Source organism: Mesoplodon densirostris, chromosome 11 (genome assembly GCF_025265405.1).
Source record: "Mesoplodon densirostris isolate mMesDen1 chromosome 11, mMesDen1 primary haplotype, whole genome shotgun sequence".
In the NCBI taxonomy this organism is placed as follows: domain Eukaryota; kingdom Metazoa; phylum Chordata; class Mammalia; order Artiodactyla; family Ziphiidae; genus Mesoplodon; species Mesoplodon densirostris.
This window is the reverse complement of record NC_082671.1, coordinates 67,693,280-67,719,619: the sequence shown is the minus strand read 5'-3', so window position 1 is coordinate 67,719,619 and position 26,340 is coordinate 67,693,280. Positions and strand designations below refer to the sequence as shown.

General features: G+C 52.5%; 1 protein-coding gene across 3 annotated transcripts; it reads left to right on the top strand.

The window, feature by feature from the left end:
• On the top strand, positions 1-22,019 carry TEF (TEF transcription factor, PAR bZIP family member). 3 transcript variants are annotated; one of them, XM_060113115.1, is made up of 4 exons: positions 1-103; positions 13,592-13,909; positions 18,486-18,706; positions 19,922-22,019. In XM_060113115.1, exons 1-4 carry the CDS (start codon positions 1-3, stop codon positions 20,135-20,137), a joined length of 858 nt encoding a protein of 285 aa, XP_059969098.1. In that variant the 3' UTR covers positions 20,138-22,019. The 3 variants fall into 3 exon arrangements, with proteins under 3 accessions (XP_059969098.1, XP_059969099.1, XP_059969097.1); XM_060113114.1 differs by lacking the exon at positions 1-103 and adding an exon at positions 10,115-10,333; XM_060113116.1 differs by lacking the exons at positions 1-103; positions 18,486-18,706; positions 19,922-22,019 and adding exons at positions 10,098-10,333; positions 14,403-14,962.
• Positions 22,020-26,340: the final 4,321 nt, after the last annotated feature.

The window sequence follows — 26,340 nt, the reverse complement described above, 5'->3', positions numbered from 1 at the left end:
ATGTCGAGCTGCGACAGGATTGGAGTGGCCCCTGCCATGGACATGCCTGAGGTCCTCAAGTCCCTTCTGGAGCACTCTCTGCCTTGGCCAGAGAAGAAGACAGGTAGGAGAGGACGTGGTCTGTGATGGCTGGCTGCCCAGGTGCCCAAGGGGTGGAGGCCGCCATAGGCACATTGGCCGGACAGGCATCTCCAAGCAAGGGAGGGTTCCAAGCAGCAGTCTGCCCTTGGCCTCTTCCTGGGCGAGGAAGGGCTGGACTGCAGAGAGGGACACGGTAGGGAGTGGCACTGTCACTCAGGGACTGCCCCCAGGGCCTGCTAGCTTTGGGAAGCCGCGGCCAGCGTGTGGCCACTGACAGGTGCCGTGCTCACGCGGGACAAGGACAGGACCAGAGGGCCCCGCTGAAAGTACGCACTGGATGCTGACTGCTTATTAAGTTCCCTCCCTCTGCATGTTGGGGCGGCAGGGGACCGGCAGAGACTGTAGATTCGGGCAGCCTCCCATGTCTGGAGAAGACGCTTTTCTTTGGGCGTCTGCTTCGGCTCCCGCTCGCTGGAGGGCTGAACCTGTGGATGGGATGGAAGCTGTTATGTAACAGGACCACAGGCTGGAAGCCCCGGTTCCTAGGATACCACAGGCAAACACGGGGCGAGGGAGCCGACGGAGGAGGGTGTGGACCGAGGGGCAGAGCGGGCAGCCAGCACCAGGTGTCTCCTGAGTCCTGCCTGAGAGACCCAGGGCCATGCGAACTTTGGGCGCCAGCCTGCTCAGGGGGCCCCCTCTTGCCAAATATTTCTCCAAATTGCTTCTCTTCTAAGATGCCAGGTCCTCATTGCTCAAACTCCACAGGCGCCTTTAAAGGAGCCCAGCTGCCCTCGGCTGCCAGAGTCTGACTTAGGAGTCCCAGGTGTCCCCTCAAGGGACCTTACTCGGGCCTCTCCCTCACCTGCTGTGCTGGCACCTGATACATCTCATCACCAGGCAGCCCTGGCTGTCCCCACAGGACTTCCTCCCATGGGACCCTTAGGCCACTCCCAAACTGGAGGCCGAGGACACATACCACAGCCCCTGCCCTGACACAGCTAGGGGAGCCAGGCTCAGGAAAGGAGGGCGGCAGGCTCCATTCATGGAGACACCGCCCCAGGGAAGAAGGCGGCTCCCAGAGCTCGGAGCAGGGTCCCCCGTGGGCTCTCTCATCTAGCTCCAGGCCCCCCTCAGGCCTCACCTGTGGGCAGTCTGTGCCCTCCTGGCACTCAGGACCCCAGCTGCTCACCAGGAGAAGCCCATCACCTCGAAACTCTCAACTCAGCCTGGCCGATGAACCACAGCTGACTTTTTCTTGCCATCTCTGAACACCCCGTGTGGGTAGGTGAGGCTGGAAGTCCTTCCAAAAGCTGGAGGAATAGGGCTCCCTTCTTGGTCCGGGCACCCAGGGAAGGTAGGGTGGCCCAGGTGGCCCAGTGCGGGCACAGGGAGCAGCTGGGCTGCCGGCGGGTCTGCAGGGTCAGCTCCCGGCTGGGCAGGGAAGGGGTCTTGGGGGCAACTCAGCGCGCTGCTCCTCGGACCTGAATAACGAGGTCTGTGAAGAGCGGCAGCAGCTGCTGGTCCCCGGCTCCCAGCTGGTCTCCAGGGCCCCTCGACAGCTGCAAAGTCCCCACTGCGCACCGTGGACAGCAAAGTCAGGGCCCAGCACGGAGGGGACTCGCCCAGGGTCTCAGGGAGAGCTCTGCTGAGAACTGGCGACCTCACAGAGGACAGTTGGTTTGGTACAGCTGGGTTGGCCCACGGGGGATGGACCAGAGTCTCAGGCCACCTCCTGTCACTTCTCTACGTGGTGTCTCACTGAGAGTCAGAAGCATGAGACCCGGACAGACTGACAGATGCCAATGGGTGGATGAAATAAGGGGACGAGGGTTGAAGAGTCAAGGGGGTCAGTGTAACCCACAAAGACCTCGCTCTTATTACTGCCCCTAACCTGCCATCGCCACTTTCCAAAGCTCCCAGACTCTCCAAATCTTTCATAAAATTAAAAGTATCCACCTGAAGGCAATATACCTTGGTGAAGAGAGTACACACACCCTCAGAACTAGGATTTCCAGTGGGCACGTAGCAAGCATAGTTGACCCTTGAACAACATGGGGGTCGGGGGCCCAACCCCCCTCACAGTTGAAAATCTGCGTATAACTTTATAGTCACCCCGTGAGTACATGTTTCCACATCCTTGGATTCAACCAACCACAGATCAGATAGTACTGTACGTAGTTAGTGGAAAAATCCACGTGTAAGTGGACCCGTGCGGTTCAAACCCGTGTCGTTCAAGGGCTTCTCCCCCGCGTGCATCCCTCACTCTGGCTTCGGACCCCCGGGAGGAGGGCAACAGAGGCGCTGGTTGCCCCTCAGGATTGCTCGCCCGGTGCTTTGGTGTGAGCGGCGCAGGTTTCTCCGGGGTGGGGGACGGGGACCTCTTTACAAAGAGTCCCCACTCTCCCCAGCCCAGTGACTGTGCTTCAGCTCACACGGGGGTCACCTGCAGAGCACACCTTGGGTCCAGCAGGAGGGGGCATCAGAGGAGAGCCGTGCGGAGGGTGAGAACGTGCCCTCACGAGACTCTGACCTCCCTGCAGCCTCTCCATTTTCTAACTCAAGGACGCTCCCTGAGCCCCGACCTCGGGGCCTCTACCTTTTGCTGCCCTGGGCCTCCCACCCCAGCCTGTGTAGACTCCCCCCCTTTCCTGGTTAAGCAGACTTCCTCCAACAGTGCTGACCAGGCTCGAGACTCCTCGGCTTCAGGCTACAGCCACCAGCCGGTGGTCCCTCACTCTGGGCCACCCGTTCAACCAACTTTCTTGTAGGCAGAGAAATCTACGTCCAGCCAGAGAGTGGGTCTGTGCCCCAAGCTCTGACTCAGTTTCCCCTCTGCCTCTGGGCCCTGACCCCTAAGGACTGTTCTTCCTGTTTCCGCACCTGCCTTTTCCCCCAAGGATCCTCTTCCAAGAGGCCATTCTTTCTGTTCCAGGCTCTCACACTTCCTTCTCCAGATTCTGGAAAGACCTGGCTTCTCCAAACCACACTGTTAGCTCTTTACACCCTATCCTTCCCTCTCCAGATCCTGGAAAGACCTGGCTTCTCCAAACCACACTGTTAGCTCTTTACACCCTATCCTTCCCTCATTCCTTGGCTGTGCTCAGAGGCCGCCCCTCATCCTTCTGCCAACTTTGGTCACTCAGGCCTCTTTTTCAGGGAACCATGTAGCATGAAAGCATACCAGAGGTTGAACAAGGCCATCACTTTGAGCTGAGCAGGCAGGTTCCCCGTGTCAGGAGCTCCTAACCAGAATCGCTGCGGGCCACCCAGCACGGTATCTTTGACATGCCTCTCTCCATCCCCAATCTGTGAGAAGAATACTTGCTTCACAGGCTTGTGGCCAGGATTCAATGAGCTATCCTATGTGAAAACGTTTGCAAACTGTGAAGTACCACACTGTTTTCTCTGCAAAAGGCAAGCAGCAGCTGGGCCTGGCACTATGCTCCTTCCACGGACATCACATTTGCAATCCGACCTTCACTCCCTCATTTCCACCCTCCTTTCCATGGATATTCTCCTTGAAAGAAGGGGACGTTGCAAGTTTGTGGGAGCATACTCAGGGCTGTCTCCTTGGAAACACGCGCTGAGGCTCCTGGGGGCATGGTGCCAACAGCCCCGCAGCAAACAGGACAGCCCAGCTGAGCTGGCCAGAGAAAGGGCCGAATGATAACAGGCCCGATCTCAGTGGGACTCGCTGGGGCAGAGGCAGGGGTCTCGGTAGCCTCCTCTTGGGGGATTGAGGTGAACAGGCGAGAGAGTGGACTCAGTGCAGCCTGGGCTGTCCTGGGCTTGGCGTCAGTAAGGTCCATGTGGTCGCCTCCACTCCCTGTCTTGGGGAACCAGAGCAAACCTGAGAAATCATGAAGTTTGCTTCCAGGGAAGAAGTGCGGGAAGGGACCTTCTTTGTACGGGATGTGCTAGTTCTAATCCTCACTACCATCTCCTAAATGGCAAGGAAACATGCTCAGAGGAACTGGCTACCCTCGGGGCCAGCATGCAGGCCTGCCTCTTCTTCACCTCAGCGTCAGGGACTCATCCTTCTTCTCTACCTGTCCCCCCACCCCGTCCCATCCCCATCACCAATCAGGGAAACGTGAGAAACTCATTCTCACCGAGTGCCAGAAGCTGACAGCAGCGTCCAGCAGTCCAGATGGCTTTTACATCTTAATGGGCCTGTCCCAAGGCTAGGTTGCTACAGGAATGAATCCTGGTTCTAATGGCCCCTGTTCCCTAGGTGTGTCCTGGGAACCGTGCTCAGTGCTTTTACATCTCCGTCTGCGAAATGGCTTTGCAAGGGAGTTGTGATGATCCATTGTACAGATGAGGAGGCTGAGGCTCAGCGATGGGAAGGCCACACGTTGTCGAGGGGCTCCAACCCAGCTTGGCCGGCTTCCAGGCTCCTCCCTTCCCACAGGATTCCCCAGGGTCTCTGGAACCAGGTCTCAGGGCAGTGCCTTTCCAGTCATCCAAACATTCATCGCGTTGAGTCCTTGCTACACTTGTGGCACGGGGTGAGTGAGACAAACGCTGCCCCTGTTCGCCTGCTGTTTGCATTCCAGCAGGGAGACAGAGAGTCAGCAATCGGGAAGGTCAGGGCCAGCCTCTCTGAGGGGGTGACATTTGAGCCAAGGCCTGGAGGGTGACGAAGAGCCAGGTACATCAAGAACTTTCAGGCTGAGGGAACCACACTTGCAAAGGCCCTGTCCTGGGGCAAGAAAGACACATGTGTCTGAGGAATGAAAGGCCACTGTGGCTGCAGGAGGTGTTTTATTAAGTGGGAAGGAAGGAAGTAAGAGGTGAGGTTGGAGAGACCCGCAACGGGGAGAGCCTGCAGGGCCTTGAAGGTCATAAAGAAGAGTGAGGGGCTTCCCTGGTGGCGCAGTGGTTGAGAGTCCGCCTGCCGATGCAGGGGACACGGGTTCGTGCCCCGGTCCGGGAAGATCCCACATGCCACAGAGCAGCTGGGTCCGTGAGCCATGGCCGCTGAGCCTGCGCGTCTGGAGCCTGTGCTCCGCAATGGGAGAGACCACAACAGTGAGAGGCCCGCGTACCGCAAAAAAAAAAAAAAAAAAAAAAGAGTGAGGCCATCACTTCCCTGCCTGCAAAGTCTGCCTCACACACTCACACACACACACAACCCATTCTTGGGGAAGTGGTAGCTTAGGAGGAACAGGGTGTTTCCAGGACAACCCAACATGAAATTGTGGTAAGTGATAACCTCAGGTGAGCACTTGCTATGCTCCAAGTGCTAGTCTCAGCAGTGCACCTGAATTGACTCCTTTCCTTCAGGCTCAGAGGTTAAGTAACTTGCCCAAGGTCACACAGGAAGTAGTCAAAGCAGGAATCAGACGTAGATGTTCCAGCTCCAGAGCCCACACCCTACCACTGCACCAACACGGCTTCCACTGGAGAGCCCTTGGCTGTCAGGAAGTGGCTGTTGAGACGTGGCAGAGCCTGGAGGTGAGGGCTGCTCTCTGGAAATGGCACTCTTGGGGCATTCCCTTCTACAATCCGAAACTGGGCAGCGGACAAAATGCAAGCCGAACAGGAAACTAGCACTCTTGAGAGTATTGAAGAGGTGGGCAAGCGTTAGCCAAGGGCCTCCACCCGCCACTTCTCCCCTAGGACACACTGAGACCGAGGTACAAACCACAGCCCAGAACCATGCAGCCACAGGTATGTGGGCTCAAAAGGAGGCAGTTGTTGGCAAGGCCAGTGGCAGGAGACTTGCCATAAAGATGGCTCATGTTTGTTATTCCAGGTTTGATTGTGAATCAAACACAGTGACTGTTAATAACGTTCCAGATGTATATGACTTGGCTCTGAAAGGTTTTGTTAACCCTCCTACCAGCACCAACAACAAAGCGAGCCAACAAATACTTACTGAGTTACTACCCTGAACAAAGCTCTGTGCTCTCCTGCATTTGGTATCGCAAAGCACACAGATAACTGGGCTTTGTTAGAGCTCAGTGGAAGCCTTCTCACCGTCCTGCTCTTACAGACACCAGGCTCATGTCACATTGTGCTGTAAGTCAGAAGACGGAGTTGTACCATGTTCTGTTCGATGCTGACTATGTGGCCAAAGAGATCATCATGCGGTATCTGGTCAAAGGCTCCCATGCTGGAGTTTTAGCTCCTCTGAACTTCAAATTTAAATAATCCAAATTGGTATAGAGGCTTAATGAAAGGCACCTGTTCTGCATATGCTCAACTGAATTAAATTTTTAACTTGGGTTGGTTAGCAAGTTTCTGGAACACTAAAGAGTAGAATTTAAAGCCAGTCCAGCTCTGGAAAATGGACATTGCACATCCCTTCTCTGCAGTAGCTTAGACTGTAGAACCCACCCACAGCCTTGTCCCCTCACCCAAAATAATCCTACGCCTCACCCGACACAACCTGAATGAAGGGGAAGGGTGGAGGCCCACGCACTCCATGCCATGCACTGTTCAGGCTGGCACTTGACATTGCTTCCCACACATAATCCTCATAGCCACTCTATGAGGTAAGCAGATCCATTTCTGTTTCCAAGAGAAAAATAACTGAGACTCAGGCAGCAGAAGTACCTAGCTCAAGGACAAGTGGCTGGACAGCGCTGTGGAGAGACTCTACCCAGGTCTGCATCCCATCCCCACAAAGTCACTGTTGCCCCAGGACCACACTTCCCTCAAGAAGTTGCTGCACTGAAACCCTATTACTATAAAATACTAAGGTATCACTTCATAGCTTTAAGGTCTTAACCATGTAATAACATGTTCTTTTTATAGAGTTTCTTTCTTTGTTGGGCTCACAAACACTATGGAAATTAGCTAATTACTTCTCACAACATTTATTCTTCCACTAAGAGAAGGGGCAAGGCTGAGCTGTTATTCCCACTTTACTGATAGGAGGCAGAGGTAGAAACGGGATGCTGTGGCTCTTCTCGGATCAGCCGGAGAAGGAAGACAAGAGCATAATGGCTCCCGCCTCCAGGATGGTGCTGTTGAGGGCTGCCAGTTGGCAGCGTAGCTCACCTCCCAGCTTGCAAGGAAGCACGAGAGAGAACATGTTTATAATGCTCCTGCCATGGTGCTTGTGACACACCATTTACCCTGCGGTTGTCCAGGGGGAAAAAAAACCCTCTTTGGGGAGTGTTGGTACATGAACAGAGGACCAAATCAAAACTAAGTTTTAAGGCCCTAAGCTGCTTACTGAGCTTCTCACCAGTGCCACTCGCCTGTTAAATCAGTTGCTCCAGGATGGGTGATAAGCAGAGTAGGCATTATCCCTTTTGGACAACTGCAGCTTTAAAAAAAAATCTAAATCTGTACTCCCTCTTACTACATACCACCTTTGTCATAAAACGAATGTTATAACCTTCCACTGTTATGTTACTACAAATCCTCCTCTGGTACCTTGAGAAATTTTTTCTCCTCAATAATGTCACATTAGCCATGAAAATATACATTGAACTCTAATCCAGCAAGCTGCTCTGCGGCCAAACTAGCCATTTTAAAAAAAAACTTCATATGTTGTTTTAATCAATTTCCTCGGACCGTCCTTTGAAATTTGTTTCTAAAAACCTCTAGGTCAGGGCTTCCCTGGTGGCGCGGTGGTTGACAGTCTGCCCGCCGATGCAGGGGACATGGGTTCATGCCCCGGTCCGGGAAGATCCCATATGCCGCGGAGCGGCTGGGCCCGTGAGCCACAGCTGCTGAGCCTGCGCGTCCGGAGCCTGTGCTCCGCAACAGGAGAGGCCAAAAAAAAAAAAAAAAAAAAAAAAAAAAAAAAACCCACTAGGTCAGTTTATCCTAAAGATATATTAGTTTAGCCACATACAGAATACCACTAACAACAACACAACAAATTTTCTGTACACAATTTAGCACTTTCACTAAATAGTGACATGGGCACCATACCTGCCTCTAGGATGATGGATACACCAAGCAGTGGATTTGTACCCATCAGTGGTAGTAAAACTATGAAAACTACTGTTTGTGGCAGGGTTGCAATTGTACATTTTATATGAACTGGCTTAGGAAGCCTCACAAGGTCAATCCTGCCCTATCGCCGTCTGACATATAAGGAAAGGTGGCCTGGAGAGATGAAGCAATTGGCTGGAGGTATCAGAGTCAGACAGTGACTGAAGTCTAATTAGTGTGGCCATAAGAACTTGAATTTTGGAGTCAAGCTCCATCCCCTGGCCTCGACCACCACCCAGATTTTCTTCAAACCTCTGTTATTTTACTTATTTATTTTTTTGCGGTATGCGGGTCTCTCACTGTTGTGGCCTCTCCCGTTGCAGAGCACAGGCTCTGGACGCGCAGGCTCAGTGGCCATGGCTCACGGGCCCAGCCGCTCCGTAGCATGTGGGGTCTTCCCGGACCGGGGCACGAACCCACGTCCCCTGCATCGGCAGGTGGACTCTCAACCACTGCGCCACCAGGGAAGCCCTCTTCAAACCTCTTGATTTCCAGGCTTGCTCAGGGGCCCAGCCTCTTCTTCCTCCTCAACTCCCAGTTTTGATTGTACCTAGCTGGGTGTCGCAGTCACGCACCTACCCTATGAACCAGGGACTAGGCCCTGCCATTCCCCCAGCCCTGTTCGTGGAAGGCGGGAGTCACTGGCCGATACAGAATAAGCCGAAGTCCCTGCCCTCTCAGGGAGGGAGAGTCTAGTTTTGTTTGGGTTCAAGGCAGGGTATGATCTGTGCTGTAAAGAGGTACAAAGTTCTGGGTGCCACTTAGGAGCAGCTTCCTAGAAGGCCTCCACACTTGTGTACCCCCTCACGTTTCATATTTTTAGCCGTTTCCTGAGGAACTCCGAGTATTTGTAAATATTTTGAGAAGAGGTAGTTGTCCCACAAAATGTGTAACCGGTACCCTGTGTAAAGGAATTTTGTTTTATTTTTTACCCTAGGAAAAAGAAGGGAAGGTCCTAGAGAGGAACAGAATTTCAGAGCTGTTTAGGGCTTTAGAGATTATCTAGCCCAACCCCTAAATTTTATGGACGAAGAAACAGGCTCAAGTGAAGCAACTGGACTTTCCCAAGGTCACAAGCTAGTAAGTGCGAGGACGGAAGCGTGTACTCTGGCTCTGGCTCAGGGCCAGGCTCTCTCTCTCCACCCGCGGCCTCAAGAACGCTCCCTCCACGCTAGTGTTTATCTGGCCGCCACGCCCGCACCAGAAACCCGGGATCAGTGAGGAACCTGACACCCCCTTCAGCGGCGGCCAAGCCTGCTCCGGCCGTCCCTACGGGAACAGGTCGCCGTCCCCGGCCCTGCCCTCAGCCAACCTCTAGATCGCGCGGGAGGTAGGGTGAGGACTGGCCTCTGCGTCTCTGTCCCACGACCCTGGGCAGAGTCCCCGGAATAGAAAGGCCCGCTGCGCCCCGCCCCGCCGCAGCCCCGCACGTGCTGAGCCTCGTGCACCGCCCCGGGCCCCGCCCCCGCCCTCCATTGGCTGTTCCGCGCCTTCCTTCTTCCCCCTCCCCACGCGACTGGACTCGGCTGCATCTCCACGTGACCCGCGGGGAGGGCTCTCTGATAGGCTTCCCCCTCTGGCATGGCTGCTCCCAGCCCCGCCTCCCTTCAACGCGTCCAGAAGGTGGTGAGATTGGGATGCGAGGGAAGGGAGAGCGGTTACAGTGGTCCGAAAGAAGGGCAGGGGTTACGAAGAAGGAGGCGAAGGTGAAACCGCTGGTAGAGGGGAAGGGGCTGTCGCCGAAAGGGGCCTACGACCAAGACTCCAGCAGGCACCAATCAGGTGACAGAGAGGCGAACGGGGCGGGGCCTTCGGCCCTGCTCCTCACCTGGCCCCGCACGTGTCTCGTTTACCCGGGCGGCCTAACCAATTACGGCCCGGAAGGCTGAGCCTGCCCCTCTCGTGGGGCGGGCCAATCTAAGGCTGCCATCCGGGGAAGTTGGCCTGGCCTTATGAATAATTAATATGACAGAGCCTGTCCGCAGGCGGGGTAGGGATGGAGGGAGGCGGGGGTGCCGCTGGGCGCCTGCGCAATAGCTGCCCGTGTCGGCAGCTGCGGCGGGTCGCACGGCTCAGTCCCATCTCGGGGGGCGGGCGGGGGAGGCGAGGCGCGCGAGCAGAGCGCGGGGCACGATGTCCGACGCGGGCGGCGGAAAGAAGCCGCCTGTAGAGCCGCAGGCGGGGCCGGGCCCGGGGCCGGGGCGCGCAGCCGGGGAAAGGGGCCTGCCGGGCTCCTTCCCTCTGGTCCTGAAGAAGCTGATGGAGAACCCCCCGCGCGAGGCGCGCCTAGGTGAGGGGAGGGGGTCCACGCGCTCCTGGGGGCGGGGTTTCTGCAGGGGCGGGGCCTTTTGAGGGCGGGGCCTCGGAGGTCGGAGGTCGGGGTGAAGTGGTCCAGCGGAGGGGTATGGGGCCAGGGATGATGAGGGGCCCGGAGGGCGAGGCAAAGGGGGTGGGAAGAGAAGGTCGGGGACGAGTTGAGAGAGGTTGGGTCAGATGGGGGTTGGCGGGGAAGGGTCAGGAGGGAGATGGTAGAGTGGGGGTCGCAGTGAGGAGGTTCACTGGGGCGGCCGGGAGCGCGCGCGACGTGTAAGGTTTACTGAGGAGGCTGATGGGGGTCGCAGCAGCCCCTTAAACGAGGCTCCAGGGCGCCTTCTCTGGGGACGCCTGCATCAGAATCACTTGGGGTGCTTGCTTAAAATGCCGATTTCTGGGCCCCACCCTTTACCCACCGACTCTGCGGCTCCTGGGACAGGAATCTGCATTTTAAGGAGAGCCCCACCCCACCTCCGTGATTCCAAAGTCCACTAAAGTTTGAGATGCCCTGATAGCGAATTGTCTTCGTATATGGCCGTCCCCCCTCCAGAGAGGAGGACCTGTCTTCATCCCTGCGTGTGAGTATCCCCAGGTACTAGGTACTCACTGGAGATTTTCTGGAAATGAGTTTCAGGGCTGCTGCTGAGGTGGGGGAGGGGTGTCAGGAGAAGGAATGGGAGGCGCCTTCTGAGGGGGAGGTTGGGATGAGACAGGTAGAGGGATGAGGGTTAGAACGAGGCCACTGAGGCCCTTCTCCTGGTTGTTTGGGGCTGACCCTAGTCTTTGGGGCCACAGTGGCAGGACTGGGCTTTGTCTTGTTTCCTAGGCCACAAAGGTCCCTGGGGCTTATGTGGAAAGCAGGTTTGGCCTTGTTTTTTGGCCTGGGAACATGAGGTTCAGGGAGCAGCAGGAGTGCCACCTACAGTGGAGTTCTAGGTGCACTGAGGTAGGATTTCAATCTGAGAGATTTGAATTTCGTAGAACCACTGGTGTAGTTCAGGGATTTGGGAAGGAATGGGCCTTTTGTGAATTACCTGTCTGGGGGGATTAATTTTATTTTTTAAAACGCCATTTCTCTTCCTTTCCTGGGTGTGTTCTCAGGCTCCCATCCCTATGGGTTGGGTTACCAGTAGCTTCCGCACATCAGGTGAGGCCAGGCTCTCTTCTCCTGCTTCAGGACCTCATATGCACAGACCCTTTTGTTTGTTTTTAAGGCAATGCTTTGTTCCAAATCTGGGGCTGAGTTAAGCTGCCTCAGGACAGGTGTACACATCTGTCAGGTTCTGTCCGATTACCAAATAATAACCATCCATCACAATAATTCTCCCTTACATTTGCAGAATGCTCACAAAGCACTTTGGCATAATCTTTATTTAGTCTTCCACAGCCATCCAGTAGGGTATTACCCCACTTCTCAGATGAAGAAAGCTGAGACTCAGAGAGGTGAGGATGTTTCCTCAAGGTCACGTAGCTAGCCCTTACATGCTCTTTACTGTATCACTGGCAACCACTGATGATGTCAATCCCTCTGACCTGAGTGAGGGGTCTAGTCCTTTATCATCTCTTACAATTAAAACTCCATCTTATAAAAACACTGATTACAAATACGCTTAATTGCTTAGGCCAGACAAAACCTGGAACTCAGTGTTACTTGTCCTTTTAGTAGGGCTGTTTTTCTGTCTCCTCCCTTCTGCTGCCTCCTTTGATCCCCATGACCCCGCCCAACATGGATCTCAGTCATTTCTGAACAGAATGTAGAGTCAGTATCCCAAGGAAGGAGACCAGGGAGGCCATCTGGCCCACCCAGCCCACGAAAGCTTGGCTTTCTTACTTCCCATTTGGTTTTAAACCAAAGCCCGGTACAGAAGGCAGTTGCAAGAATTCGAGTTAATTTGTATTAGAAGCCATGACCAAATTCTGTTTGTCAAAACCTCCACCTTCTTAACTCACTGGGTGTGTCCATTTTTATTGGACCAACAGGCTGCTTTTTGGCTGTCTGTGGTCTAGGAGTCCGTGCATGACTGGTTCACTTCCAACATAATCATATTTGATTTCTCTTTTTCATTTCAGAATCCAGAATTCAAAGTTGTCTCCCTCAATTTGAAAACCCATTATGAACTTGTCATGATTTTATCTCCCACTTCTCTGATTAGCCTCCCTGTCACTTTGATTTTCTTCCAACCATGTCACATTTTTCTCATCTTTTTTTCTTAATTTACCCTTTCTTGGATATCCAATCCATGTGTATAACTTTGGGGCTGAAACAATTAGGTAGGATCCCGTCCCCACTGATTGATTAGTTTTGCTTTGAATGGGAGCAGGCCTCCTTCTGCAGCTCCGCCCCTCTCTTCCCTCCCAGAAAACCTGCCTTAAGTCTTCTCTGCTTATTCAGGGATAGAAGTCTCTTGAAATGGTTGCTCTGAAAAAGGTCCTGAAAAGACAGCTCCAGGCCCTCTCTTTTTGAGAAACCTGAAGGGAGTCTGTTTACAAACCCAGCCTTCTTCATTCATTATACACATCTTCCTATGGCTCACTGTCTGCCTGCTCCTGTATTGGTCCCCGAGATCTAGAAATGAATCAGACACAATCCCTGCCCTGAACAAGCTCACGGTAATAATGAATGCCTGCTGTGTGCCAGGAGCTCTACAAGACACTTTCAAATGTTACCTCTGATCTTCACCAAAGAGGCAGCTTTATCCTTATTTACAGTGGAGGACACTGAGGCTGGGAGAGGTTGAGTAACATGGCTAAAGTCACACATCACTGCAGTGGGTGGCAGAGCTGGGATTCAAGCCCCGGGCTGGGTTGCTGTGGAGAAGCGCAGCTGGAGGGGACAGGACAGGAGAACACAAAAGTTCTTGGCCTGAGGAATCAGCCCTTTCCTAAGATATCAGGAAGGGTCAGAACTCCATTTCCTCCCTGTAGTACCTCTCCGGCAGATGGTAGTCCCACAGCCCATTCTGAATTAACCCTGGGGATACAGCAGGCCTCAGAGCTTATGGAGAGCATCCTAGGAAACCCAGGCGTGGATGAGGGTCTGCTGCCACCTCTAAAGGAGACCAGTGCCCCTGGTTCAAGCACCAGGTTATAACTGGAGAATAGAGTGGGCTCTTGACATTCATGGATGGATCAGGACTCCAAGAGAGGTGGGTCCACCCTGTGAGGCTCACTGCTCGCCTCCTGGGATTGAGTTACCCTCTCGAGTGATGTGTCATCACAGATTTTGTGTCTGCAGATAAGGAAAAGGGGAAGGAAAAGCTGGAGGAAGACGAGGCTGCAGCAGCCAGCACCATGGCCGTCTCTGCCTCCCTCATGCCACCCATCTGGGACAAGACCATCCCATATGATGGCGAGTCTTTCCACCTGGAGTACATGGACCTGGATGAGTTCCTGCTGGAGAACGGCATCCCTGCCAGCCCCACCCACCTGGCCCAGAACCTGCTGCTGCCTGTGGCTGAGCTAGAAGGGAAGGAGTCGGCCAGCTCCTCCACGGCGTCCCCACCATCCTCCTCCACCGCTGTCTTTCAGCCCTCGGAAACCGTGTCTAGCACAGGTTGGTGATGGGCCTTCGGGCAGGGCCACCTGCCGCATCCGGGGAAATCTGCTTCCCACTGAGGGCTGCTTGTATCCATGCACCTAGTGAGCCCCTCCTCTCGGGAGGTCCCGGTGGGCCTGCAGGGAGCAGAAACCCTCTGCTTCTCACCCTTCAGGACGGCCCCCCAAGGCTGGACGTGAAAACAGCAGTCCCCTCGGCAGCAGCCGGAGCCTGTCTGTTGGTTGGTTGCTGCAGGTGGTTAGCCCGGTGGAGCGAGCCCTCCCAGCCAGAGGCTTCACAGGATAGGAATCCATTCTGCGTTTGCTCAGTGCTGCTCTTTACCCCCGTGCGCGCCTTGCCACAGGTGATTAGAGAGCTCAGGCGACAATAATAGTAACAACAACAGCAGCTAACATTTATAATATTTAGCACTTACTGTGTGCTGGGCATTAACACGTAATCCTCACAAAAACCTCCTTATGAGACTGATGCTGTTTTCCTCATTTTATAGGTGAGGAGACCGAGAAGTCAGGTAACTCGCTCAAGGTAACACAGCTGGTAGGAGGTGGAGGCAACATTGAACCCAGGATGTTTGGCTGTTTAGCCAGGTACTGCTCAGGCACTGGCATGAAGAAGGCATTTCTGCTGCCAGGACAGATAGCATCTTTGGGATTCCTCCCGCATCCTCTTGTCCTTTTTCTGTTTTACCTCTGGAGATCCGTTGGTTGGTTTTCATGCCCCTGGGTCACAAACCCACCAGAGGAGGCATGGCCCCTGTTTTAGGGGCTCTGCAAAGCTTTCTGCAGGTTCAGTTCGAGGCGTATAGGCTGATGTCTCCCAGGAAAGACCCCAGGAACTGGTGTGGAACCCAGGGAACCTGCACACAAGGAATTGATTGTCAGGCTCAATTTTTTTTTCTTTTTATTTTGGAAAAACGTTCAAATACAAAAGTAAAGGGCTGCTGTAATGAACCTCCAGTAAACATCACTCAGCTTCTATAATAATTAACTTGTAATCTATCTTGTTTTCTGTAACCTCTTCCATTCCCTTAACCTGATTATTTTCATTCAAATCCTAGGTATTATATCATTTCATAGATAAATATTTCAATATATATATAAACTGTAAGGGCTCTTTTAAAAAACAGAACAAAAATACCAATTTAACATCTGAAATTGACAATAAATCCATCAGCATTCAGATTTCCAAAAAGTTGTCTCATAAATGTTATTGCTTTACAGTTCATTTGAATCAGGAGCCAAACAAGACCCACATGTTTCAATTACTTATGTTTCTTAAATCTCGTGTCATCTATGGGGCCCCCTCTCCTTTTTATTTCTTTGCAGTTTATTTGTTGAAGAAGCTGAATTGTTTGTCCTGTAAAGTATTGCACATGCTATTTTTTCTGACTATATCCCTGTACTGCCTTTTAACATGTTCCTCTGCCCCTCATTTCTTTCCTGTAAACTGTTCAGCTTGAGAGGCTTCAGCTGATTCCAGCCAAATTTTTGTTTGAAGGCAGCGCATTTATTTTTTAATTTATTTTTTTAATTTTTGGCTGCGTTGGGTCTTTGCACGTGGGCTTTCTCTAGTTGCAGCGAGCAGGGGCTTCTCTTCTCTTGTTGCGGAGCATGGGCTCTAGGTGCGCAGACTTCAGTAGTTGCAGCACGTAGGCGCAGTAGTTGTGGCTTGCAGGCTCTCAAGCACAGGCTCAGTAGTTGTGGCACAAGGGCTTAGTTGCTTCACAGTATGTGCGATCTTCCCAGACCAGGGATCGAACCCGTGTCCCCTGCATTGGCAGGTGGATTCTTAACCACTGCGCCACCAGGGAGGTCCCTGAAGGCAGCTTATTTTTGTGCTGGTCAGGTTGTGCTGTAAGGCCGGTTCCATGTGTGGGTAGGGGCAGAACTGGAAATGAGCCCTCTTCTTACACCTTAGACCACCTAGGTGGCATTTGCCTTTGATTTTGTTTTTAAGTAAACCTTCTTAATGAAGTATGGCATCCAGAAGTGCCAGTATCATAAGTATACCACTCAATGAATCTTCACAGAGTGAACCCACCTGTGTAACTACCACCCAGATCAGGATAGAGAACACTGTTGGTATCCCCAGAGTGCCTTGGGACCTGTCTTGGTTCTTACTCCCCAGAGGTAATCACTATCCTTATTTCCATCACCAAAGATTCATTTTGCTTATAGTCGAATGTTCTATAAATGGAACTGTATATTATGTTCTCTTCTTTTTTTAAACAATCATAAGTTAATTACATTTATACTCTCAAATTTACAGCTTCCTATAACTAGCCTTATAGTAACATATAAGTCATGTGGGCAGCAGTAACTAACAAAATAGATTTACAGAACATACTTATGGAAAATTCCTGTGACAGAGAGAAAAGCCACGATATAGATGAAGTAAGAGTTGTACACATGGTAGAAATGAAAGAGTTCATTTTTCAGTTCCTTCTGTAGAAAAGACATAAGTAGTACGTATTCTTTTGTGTCTAGCTTCTTTCCTCAACTCCTTTTGTGAAAATCATCCATGTTGTTGCCTGTAGCAGAACTTTGTTCATTTTCATTGGTGAATGGTATTCCATTGTTGTATTGTATGACTACACCACAGTTTATCCACTCTTCAGCTGATGGGCACATGAGATGTTTCTAGTTTGGGATTGTGCATAGCACTGCCATGAACATTTGCATGTGAGTCTTTGGTAAATACCTGTATGCATTTCTGTCGGGCATTTACCAAGGAATAGAGCAGCTGGGTCATCAGACATGTACCCAATCAGCATTTGTAGGTGTTGCCAAATAGTGTACAAAATGGCTGTAGCCATTTATACTTCCACCAGCAGGACAGGGGAGGTCTAGTTGCCAGCCTTGGGTGCCTTGACTGTTTGTTGTTTATTCCTATAGTTACCACATTGGTCCCTGGTCATTCACTCCTCTGACACTCATCGTTGTTTGTAATTAACCCCTTTGATAGGATACAGTTAGTTTATATGCGTGATCCAGTTAAAACCTAAGTCTGATCATGTCACACGTCTGCTCAGAACCCTCCAATGACTTCTTTCAACTCAGGGTGAAAGTCAAAATCAGTGGCCCTATTGACATTTGGACCAGATAATTTTTTTGTTGGGGTTGGGGAGGGACTGTCCTGTGCACTATGGGATGTTTAGCAGCATCCTTGGCTTCTACCCACTAGATGCCAGTAGAACATACCCCCCCCATCCTAACATGGTCACATATCCCCTGCAGAACAAAATCGTCCCCTATTGAGAACACTGCTTTATTGGGATTAAAGCCCCCATGTTTTCTGTTCTGGGCCTTTCCGGTTACTCCTGCCTCTCATTCACCCACTGCAGCCACATTGGTCTCCTTTTATCTTCCTTGACTATCCCAGTGCTTGCCTGTGCACAGACCATGCACCTGGTGTTCACTCTCTGAAATGTTCTTCTCTCAAATATCCACCTGGCATCTAACAGTTTTATATAGATATTTGTAATTTATCTTGTGTAATGTTGGCCTTCCCCACTAGAATAACATTCCATGAAGGCAAGGACTTTTACTTGTTTTGTTCACTGCTTTGTCTTTGGCACGACAGTTCCTGGCATATAGTAGGTGTTCAATAAGTATCTGTGGACTGAATAATTATTTTGTGTACTCCTATCAGTAGCATTGAACAAGTAGGCCAAAGGTGTAGATTTTTAAAATAAATTGTCTCTAATAACACATCAGCTTTGAACAGGTTTTTTTTGTTTGTTTGTTTGTTTGTTTGTTTTGGCCGCTCTACACAGCTTGTGGGAACTTAGTTCCCTATCCAGGGATCGAACCCACGCCCCATGCAGTGGAAGTGCGGAGTCCCAACCACTGGACCGCCAGGGGATTCTTCCTAACACATAACCTTTGAATTCTGAAAGTTCCTTAAATCCAATGTCCACTATAAAGCCACAGCCAGGTAGGGCGGAGAAGAACAAGGATTCAGAGTCAGCCAGACCCAGACTTAAATTTTAGTTCAGTCATTTACCATCCATGTGATCCTGGGAAAACCATGTCATTTCTTTGAGCCTTAGTTTCCTCATCTGTAAAATAAGGTTAACACCCGTCTCCCTTTCAGAGTTGTTATAAGACTAAATGAGCCACTGATTTCTCTCAGGGGATTCAGAAATGGAAGCCATTTCGTTATTCAGTCTGTGTCCCTAACCCATTACAGTTCCTGGTGAGATTCAGCTGTTTCTCATTACTTGAGAACTTGAAACCACAGGAAGTTAAGGGGGTATGATGATTTAATGTTTTGCTTAACATTTCTGGGGGGGAAAAAACAATCGGAAAATTTTGTCATTTTCGAGGGCCTCTGTTTCCTTTTGAGCATTTTGTTCCTAAAGGGAAGAATTCTTCCCATGTTTGTGTTGTTGAATTGAATCACATATGCCAATCTGGCTTGGGGGCTGGTGCTGTTGTAGTTTTTCTTCCCTCCAAGCGGCAGTGGCTTGTGCAACCTTGAGATTCAAGCAGGTGTCTGGGTGTGTGACGTGAGTCTTGGCTGTCCAGTGAGTCTAGACTCTTTCAGGACCACCTGCCTCTGTGTCTTTCAGAATCCTCCCTGGAAAAGGAGAGGGAGACACCCAGTCCCATCGACCCCAACTGCGTGGAGGTGGATGTGAACTTCAATCCCGACCCTGCCGACCTGGTCCTCTCCAGTGTGCCAGGCGGGGAGCTGTTCAACCCTCGGAAGCACAAGTTTGCAGAGGAGGACCTGAAGCCCCAGCCCATGATCAAAAAGGCCAAGAAGGTCTTTGTCCCCGATGAGCAGAAGGTAACCTGGTATATCCACTATAGTGAAGGTACCGTGTTGGTTCAGAAGCCAAGGGGCTGTGCTTCTTCACATTCGATTTCATCTAGAGGACGCTCCCTCCTTGTGGACATGTTTAGAAAGGCATGAGTTCAGAGCTTAGAGCCACATCCTGCAGCAATTGAGAGAAAGAAAAGGAGTTGGGTGGCATTTGGCCCCAGCATGACTCCCTGCAGCAATTGAGAGAAAGAAAGGGAGTAGGGTGGCATTTGGCCCCAGCATGACTCCCTGCAGCTTCTCTCTTTCCTTTCTGGCAGCCAGCTGTGCTGATGCTCTCACTTCCCTGGCTTCAACCCAGCCTTCGGGCAAGAGCTCACTAGGCCACAGAAACTGGGGTTGAACAAGCCCTCACTTTGAAGGACAGAGGATAGTTGTGTATTGCCATCCCAGGGATTAGCAAGCAGCCTTCAAGCTGGTGGTTTTGTAGGAACTGGGAGTGGGGAGAGAGAGGAGGATTTTGCAGTTTTCCCTTCCCTCTGGTGAAAAACTCATAAGGACTTTTCTTATAAGCTTTGGAGTCAGGCAGACCTCAGGTTCCTCATCTGTAAAGTAGGAATAACCATACCTGCCTCTTGAGATGTTTCTGAGGCTTTAATAATAACAACAATAAATACGGTAAACCTTTATGTGGTCCTTACTGTAAGCCAGGCACTGGTAAGCCAAGCACCTTGTACATATTAACTCATTTTATCCTCAAGCAACTGTATGAGGTAATTACTGTAATTATCCCCTGTTGTAAAGATGAGGGGCACGAGACATTGAGAGGTTAAGGAACTCGCACGGTTCCACTGCTAGAAAGTGGCAGAACCAAGCTGTGAACTCAGGGGACTGGACTCAGAGCGCCCACCCTTAGCCACAGCCAGAGTGCCTAAGGGAGGCAAGAGTATAGGCAGTGCTTTATGTTGGAGCAGCACAGGGCAGGCCACCAGTAGGTGCAGCGCCCTTCCTTCCACCACGGATGCCACCAAAGGCTTGCATTCTCATCCCGCCTCCCTGGGAAAGGGCGGGGCCCCTCGGTGTCCCAGGCACATGCAGCTCTTTCCCCGGGGTCCCAGCTCTCATTCTGGCTGGACCACGTGGGTTAAAAGAGGAATCGGGTGTGTGCAGTGCTGGCAGGAGGGGAAGGTTGGGTTCCCTCATGGCAAAGAGGAGAGACCCACAGAGGACCCTTTCCGACAGGACGAGAAGTACTGGACGAGACGCAAGAAGAACAACGTGGCGGCCAAGCGGTCCCGGGACGCCCGGCGCCTGAAGGAGAACCAGATCACCATCCGGGCGGCCTTCCTGGAGAAGGAGAACACAGCCCTGCGGACGGAGGTGGCGGAGCTGCGCAAGGAGGTGGGCAAGTGCAAGACCATCGTGTCCAAGTACGAGACCAAGTACGGGCCCTTGTAACCCGTGCCCCTGCCCGGGCGCACTGCCTCACCTCAGACCTCTGCCTGGGACCCCTGAAACCCACCCCTGCGTGGAGACTTATGACTCGTCGTGGGCGCATGGCGGTGCACCTGCCCCAGGAGCCTTCACGTTCAAGCTTCATTATCACATGGCCAGCACGGCTACTTCCCTGGGGGCCAGCCTCCTCCCTGGCGGGATGCGAGAGAATCTACGAGGTGGTGACTCAGCCTTAGTCTCTGTTCTTGGCTGTCTCAGTTGGACCGGAGGGGGACCTCTGGAGCATGGGCTCTTCTTTTCCAGGGTACCCAGGCTTCCCTGACTCTCCCTGCTTCTCCAGCCTGGGCCGTCCAGGCCTGTCTCTGCAGAATGAGTCATGATGGCTGTTGCCCTTACATCTTCTCAGGTAGCAGGGCGCATTTCCAGGCAGGGAGGGTCTGTTGTCCTCCCCAGAAAGTCTTAGAGAAAAACATCCGTTCCCATCTTCCTCAAAGGTAAAAAGACATGCCAGCTCCTCTGTAGTGTCCACGTGGGTGCCAGGCCGCAGCGGCTGCGTGTCTGCACAGCCTGGGACGGGCTTTGCGTCTGGGCCTGCAACAGAAGTGCACCCAACCATTCCTGGCTCCCTCACCCCTTTTCTCTGTGGCTCCGAGGCCTGGAAGGAGGAGGCCCTGGTGAGGGGTTCCCTCTGCGTTCCATCCGCCATTGGGGAGAGACTCCCAGGGTGGTGGTCTCTGAGCCTTGGTCGCCGTGCATTATCTCCTCTTCTCCAGGTCACTTGTGGAGGCCGCCTGAGTCAAATTTGTCCCACCAGACTGGGCCTCTGGGCCTGCTGTTTCTTTTCATCCAGTGACCAAGCTCAGATCTTGGACTTAAAAGAAAAAGTCTCTTAACTTCCTGGAGCTGGGATGCACCTTCTGCATGGTGTTCAGAAAACCGGTCTCCACAGCCCCTCACACTGTAGGTGGGGAGCTGGGGCATGTTTCTCGAGAAGCTCCCGCTCTTTCTTGCTCTGCTTTCCCGTGCGGGCCAGGCCCGAGTCCGCTGTCCCTGAAAAGCAGAAGAGGGCTTCCCAGTTCTGGCTTCAGGATCCACCCCGTGCGAGCGGCCTGGAGGGCGTCACCGGGCAGGACACGTGGTCACCTGGTCGCAGCACCACTCTTTTGGAACAGCGGGCTCTTGGGACATTTACATAGGCTAGAGTCCCCTCGATCTGGGTCCCAGGAGACAGCCACCCATGCAAGCCTGGCTGTGGTGTGGTGCGGAGGGGCCCACCTCCCAGCTGCTCCTTTCTCTTGTGTCCAGCTGGACTCGTCCTTTGGCTCTGCCCGAAAGATTAATTAGGGAGATCCGTGGAAGCGTCTGCTCGCTGTGGTCAGCTGGGACACCCAGAGATGGGTGTATTTATTTGCTCAGGGCAGGCAGCCTGTGGTAAGCAGGGGTCAGAGGTAACGGGCACACTTTGTCACATTCACCACTGGCTTTATTTAAAGTGGTGGCTTGGAGTCCTGGGCCTTGACCCCTAAAGACTTTTCATAACAGATGTTAAGAGCAGGGGAAGCCATCCACTGGCCGTGGACCACACCCCAGGGGAACGCCACGGCCTTCCAGGGACCTGCACACCTGTCTCTCCAGGGGACTTGACAAGGGTCCCTGAGGCCAAGGGATGTCAGCGCCCTCCCTGCAGGCCCCTGACTTTTACTTTGTGGTTCTATGAAAACCGTGTTCACACTTTTCACTCTATTGTAACCACAACAGGGCAGTTGCATCCGGCATGTCAGTGTCCTGCCCTGGGCAGCTCGCCCGCCCGGGCATACTCCCTCTGGTCTGGCCACCCACCAAGAGGTAGAAGAGCCACCAGCTTAAAATCTCTTCATTTTCTTTGGCCAGAAGTGTATGGTTTGTGTTTTTTTCTGTTTTTTTCCCTAAGGGATGGACATTTAGTCTCTGGGTGGCGTCCGCTTTCCGACCCCAGCGGGTGAGATGATGGCCTGATGTCTCTTTGTCCCACCTTCTGCCTGGCCAGCACCCTCCCCTTTTACACCTCCCCCCCGCCCCTGCCGCCAGCCAGTGGGTGTCTGGTTCTCTCCTTACTTGGGAAGAGTGTGGTGCTGGCTTCTTTTAGAAGAGCCCCTTTGAGCCAGGAGCCTGGCAGGGACAGGAAGGAGATGTCCGTGGAGGTTGACATTTTGGGGAAAAGGGTGCTCAGGTAAGCATGTCTTCTTCCCAGGCTTAAGGATCAAGTCCTTGCAGGAGGAGAGGGTGGTGCCTACTCAGTTTCCGTTGTGGAGTTAGGAGTCTCCTTGACTCCCCACTGGACCCTCTCTTGGGGCTGACAGCCAAAGACTGAGGCGCCTATGCTCAGATCTTTGACATCCTCTAAAAAGCACTGGAGACTAGAGACGCCAATGTAAGTGGCTTTCTATGGGCTTGTAGTGGGCTGGGAAGCGCCATCCCTACCTAAACACCCTGTCTTCAGCCTCACTGCAACCTCAGAACAGACAAATCATGAATGAATGAGCTAGAATGTTGCAAGAATATGCATATAATAAATGTATATCTAGATAGAGAAATATATATATTTAGAGAGAGAGAGCTTTCACAGTGGCCAGCAGCCTTGTGGAGGACCTGGGTTACTCTTACCCTTGGCCAAAGGAAAGGGTTTGCCTGTCTGGGTCCTGAGGTTGCGGAAGGCACGTAGTAGTGAACCTTGACTCGGTAAGCATCACCCTGGTGAGGGGACCTGCTGTGGCCCTGGCAGGCAGCTCCTGCTTGAGGTGGGGTGGCAGGCGTAGGGGGCCAGCAGAAAAGGGCCCTTTCGTGCTGTGCAGCTCTCCATCCAGGGCCCTGGGAGCAAAGGGCTGAAAGCCCCTGGTTTTCATGGCAGAGCCCCACCCCAGAGCTCCTTTAACATCTGTTAATTAAGTGCAATAAATTTTTCTAGAAAATGGCAAAGATGACTTCCAGGTGGATATTGCTGTCTTACAGTGTTGGGGATGCCAGAACACCACTTGGTTTTATTTTTCTAAGTGCATGTGACGTGACAGAGTGTGTGGGGCTCTGCGTCCTCCCCTGGGAGCTGGCATTCCAGCAGGCCTCTCTCTCCTTTACCTTTGCTGGGGAAGGAGGCAAGGCGCAAACCCTTCTTCCCAGCCGGTGAGGGCAGAGGCAGAGCGTAGCCCACTGGCCTTACGTGCGTGTGTGCGTGCGAGTGTGCCGCTGCCGGTGGGCCGGAGTGATGTGGCGGGAGGGAAGCGGGGAATGTATCCTTTTCAAATGAAATTAAATATTTTGAGACGAGAATTGTGGGGCTGTCTTTTCTCTCCTCCTCCCCACTTCAAGGCCAAGTCACCTAACCACACTGTACCTCAGTTTCCTTGTCTGTCAGCTAGAAGTAATTTTTGCCCCCTAACCTCACAGTTTACTCAGGAAGGACAAGTATCAGGCCCCAAGCAGTTAGAACAAATAAAAGTGCTGCACAGCTGATAGAAATACAGGGAACTGCTCATGAAAAATGTCCCCAAACGGAACCGTCAGTGGCAACGTGGAAAAGGGGCTGGTGGTGGGATTCTAGAGGTCTTCCTTTTGCCAAATTTTGTCTACAGCCATGAGACCGTCACAATTAAGACAAGGTTACGGGGCTTCCCTGGTGGCGCAGTGGTTAAGAATCCGCCTGCCAATGCAGGGGACACGGGTTCGAGCCCTGGTCTGGGAAGATCCCACGTGCCGCGGAGCAGCTAAGCCTGTGTGCCACAACTACTGAGCCTGCACTCTGGAGCCCCCGAGCTGCAACTGCTGCACCCACATGCCACAACTACTAAAGCCCGCGTGCCTAGAGCCTGTGCTCCACAACAAGAGAAGCTACTGTAGTGAGAAGCCCATGCACCGCAATGAAGAATAGCCCCCGCTCGCCAAAACTAGAGAGAGCTTGCACACAGCAACGAAGACCCCACGCAGCCAAAAATAAATAAATAAATAAAATTTATATATATGTATAAGCAAAAGACAAGTTTATGGACTTCCCTGGCAGTCCAGTGGTTAAGACTCCGTGCTCCCACTGCAGGGGGTGTGGGTTCGATCCCTGGGATCCCTGGTCAGGGAAGTTTGGACACGGTTATACACAAGGATGCAGCTATTTGCTCAGCACCAGAACCCTCTTGTTGATCCGCTCAGCATTGGCGTCCTCAAGACCCCTACTCAGGACGGGCCCAGGCTCCTGGGGTGGGTGCGGAATAGGGTGGCCCACCGTTGGCAGAGCCTGCTGCAAATTCCACCCCCTTTCTGCATCTCCAACCACTCTTCACGCTGCTTCCGCTCACTGTGTGCATGTGCGGAGCTAGCGCTGCCTGCTTCCTCAGTGAGGCCCAGAGCTACCTGTGGACAACCGTGGGTGTTCTCTTCTGCTTCCCGTGCTGCGTGTTGTTAATGCTCAGGGTTCCTGTGGTTTGAGGGACCAGGAACTATTTTGTTTCTAAGGGGAAAAACATGCATTTGGAGTTTGGAGATGGGCTGGCAAGGTGGACTTTTTTTTTTTTTTTTTTTTTTTGGCTGTGTTGGTCTTTATTGCTACGTGCAGGCTTTCTCTAGTTGCAGATTCTTATTGTGGTGGCTTTTCTTGTTGTGGAGCACGGGCTCTAGGCACGTGGGCTTCAGTAGTTGCAGCACACGGGCTCAGTAGTTGTGGCTTACGGGCTCTAGAGTGCAGGCTCAGTAGTTGTGGCTCGCGGGCTCTAGAGTGCAGGCTCAGTAGTTGGGGTGCACGGGCTTAGTTGCTCCGCGGCATGTGGGATCTTCCCAGACCAGGGATCGAACCCGTGTCCCCTGCATTGGCAGCCGGATTCTTAACCACTGCGCCACCAGGGAAGTCCCAAGGTGGGCTTTTTAAAATGGCCATTTTACAGTAAACATTGAAGCTCAGAAAAGCAAACTGATATGCCCCAAACCAAAGCAGCAGGGCTAAAATTCAAACCCAGGGTGGGTTTCAACTTTTCAAATTCAAATTCCTAGACGGTTCTTGACCTTGGGCTCAGGGCAGTGTCACACACCCCATCTTTTCACCAACTTCACCCTTGGATCTTTCCATTCGTGACAGCTTACAGAGCCTTCCAGCTCAGCCTGCCCCCCATCCCTGCTCCCAGCATCGTGGGCACCTACCACATTCCTAGGTCTGGGTGCTTTGAGGCACTATCTTATTTGAACTTCACGGGGGGATGTTGTTACCCCCTTGTACAGATGGGGAAACCAAAGGTTAGAGAAACTTCATTTGGCAAATATTTATTAAATGTCTACTTTGTGTCAGCCCTGCCTCCAGACTTCACAATCTGCTTGGAAAGACAGACGTTACACGGGTAAAAATAAGAGAATGACGGATTGTGGTAAGTGATGTGGCTGAGAAGGTTGGGAATCTGGGAGAGAACATTTATATTGGAGGGGTCAGGGAAGACCTCTTTGTGGGTGGCGTTTAAGCTGAGACCAGAAGATGAATGGATGTGACTTGCCCCCAAGGCTCCCACACAAGTTGGGCACAGAGTCAAGTCCTCAGGCAGCTGCTTTTTTTTTTTTCCCTTTCTTTGTAAAGATTTATTTATTTATTTATGGCCGTGTTGCGTCTTAGTTGCAGCACACAGGATCTTCGTTGAGGCACGCGGGCTCTTCGTTGTGGTGTGCGGGCTTCTCTCTAGTTGTGCGCGGGTTTTCTCTTCTCTAGTTGTGGCGCACGGGTTCCAGAGTGCGTGGGCTCTGTAGTTTGCGGCATGTGGGCTCTAGGTGAGGCGTGCGAGCTCAGTAGTTGTGGCACGTGGGCTTAGTTGCCCTGCAGCATGTGGGATCTTAGTTCCCCACCCAGAGATCAAACCCATGTCCCCTGCATTGTAAGGCGGATTCTTTACCACTGGACCACCAGGGAAGTCCCCTCAGGCAGCTTCTGGCCTCCATCCATACACCTCAGTTTCCCGGGCAGATGTGGCCAGACCAGCTGGCCAAAAAGGAATGGGCACAGAAAAGCAGTTACGAGAGGACCCAGGGTGCATGGAACCCTGACACCCCAGCCTCCTGTTACTGAGGTTGGGAATAAGATGCCAAGAAGCCTGGGGAGGCAGATGTAACTCAAACAGAACTTTTGGTCCAGGGGTCAAATCTTTAGGCAAAGGCCTTGTGCAGGCCCTGCCCCACCCCTGAGCCACCTTGTGGTCTCCAGGGGCTGCTAC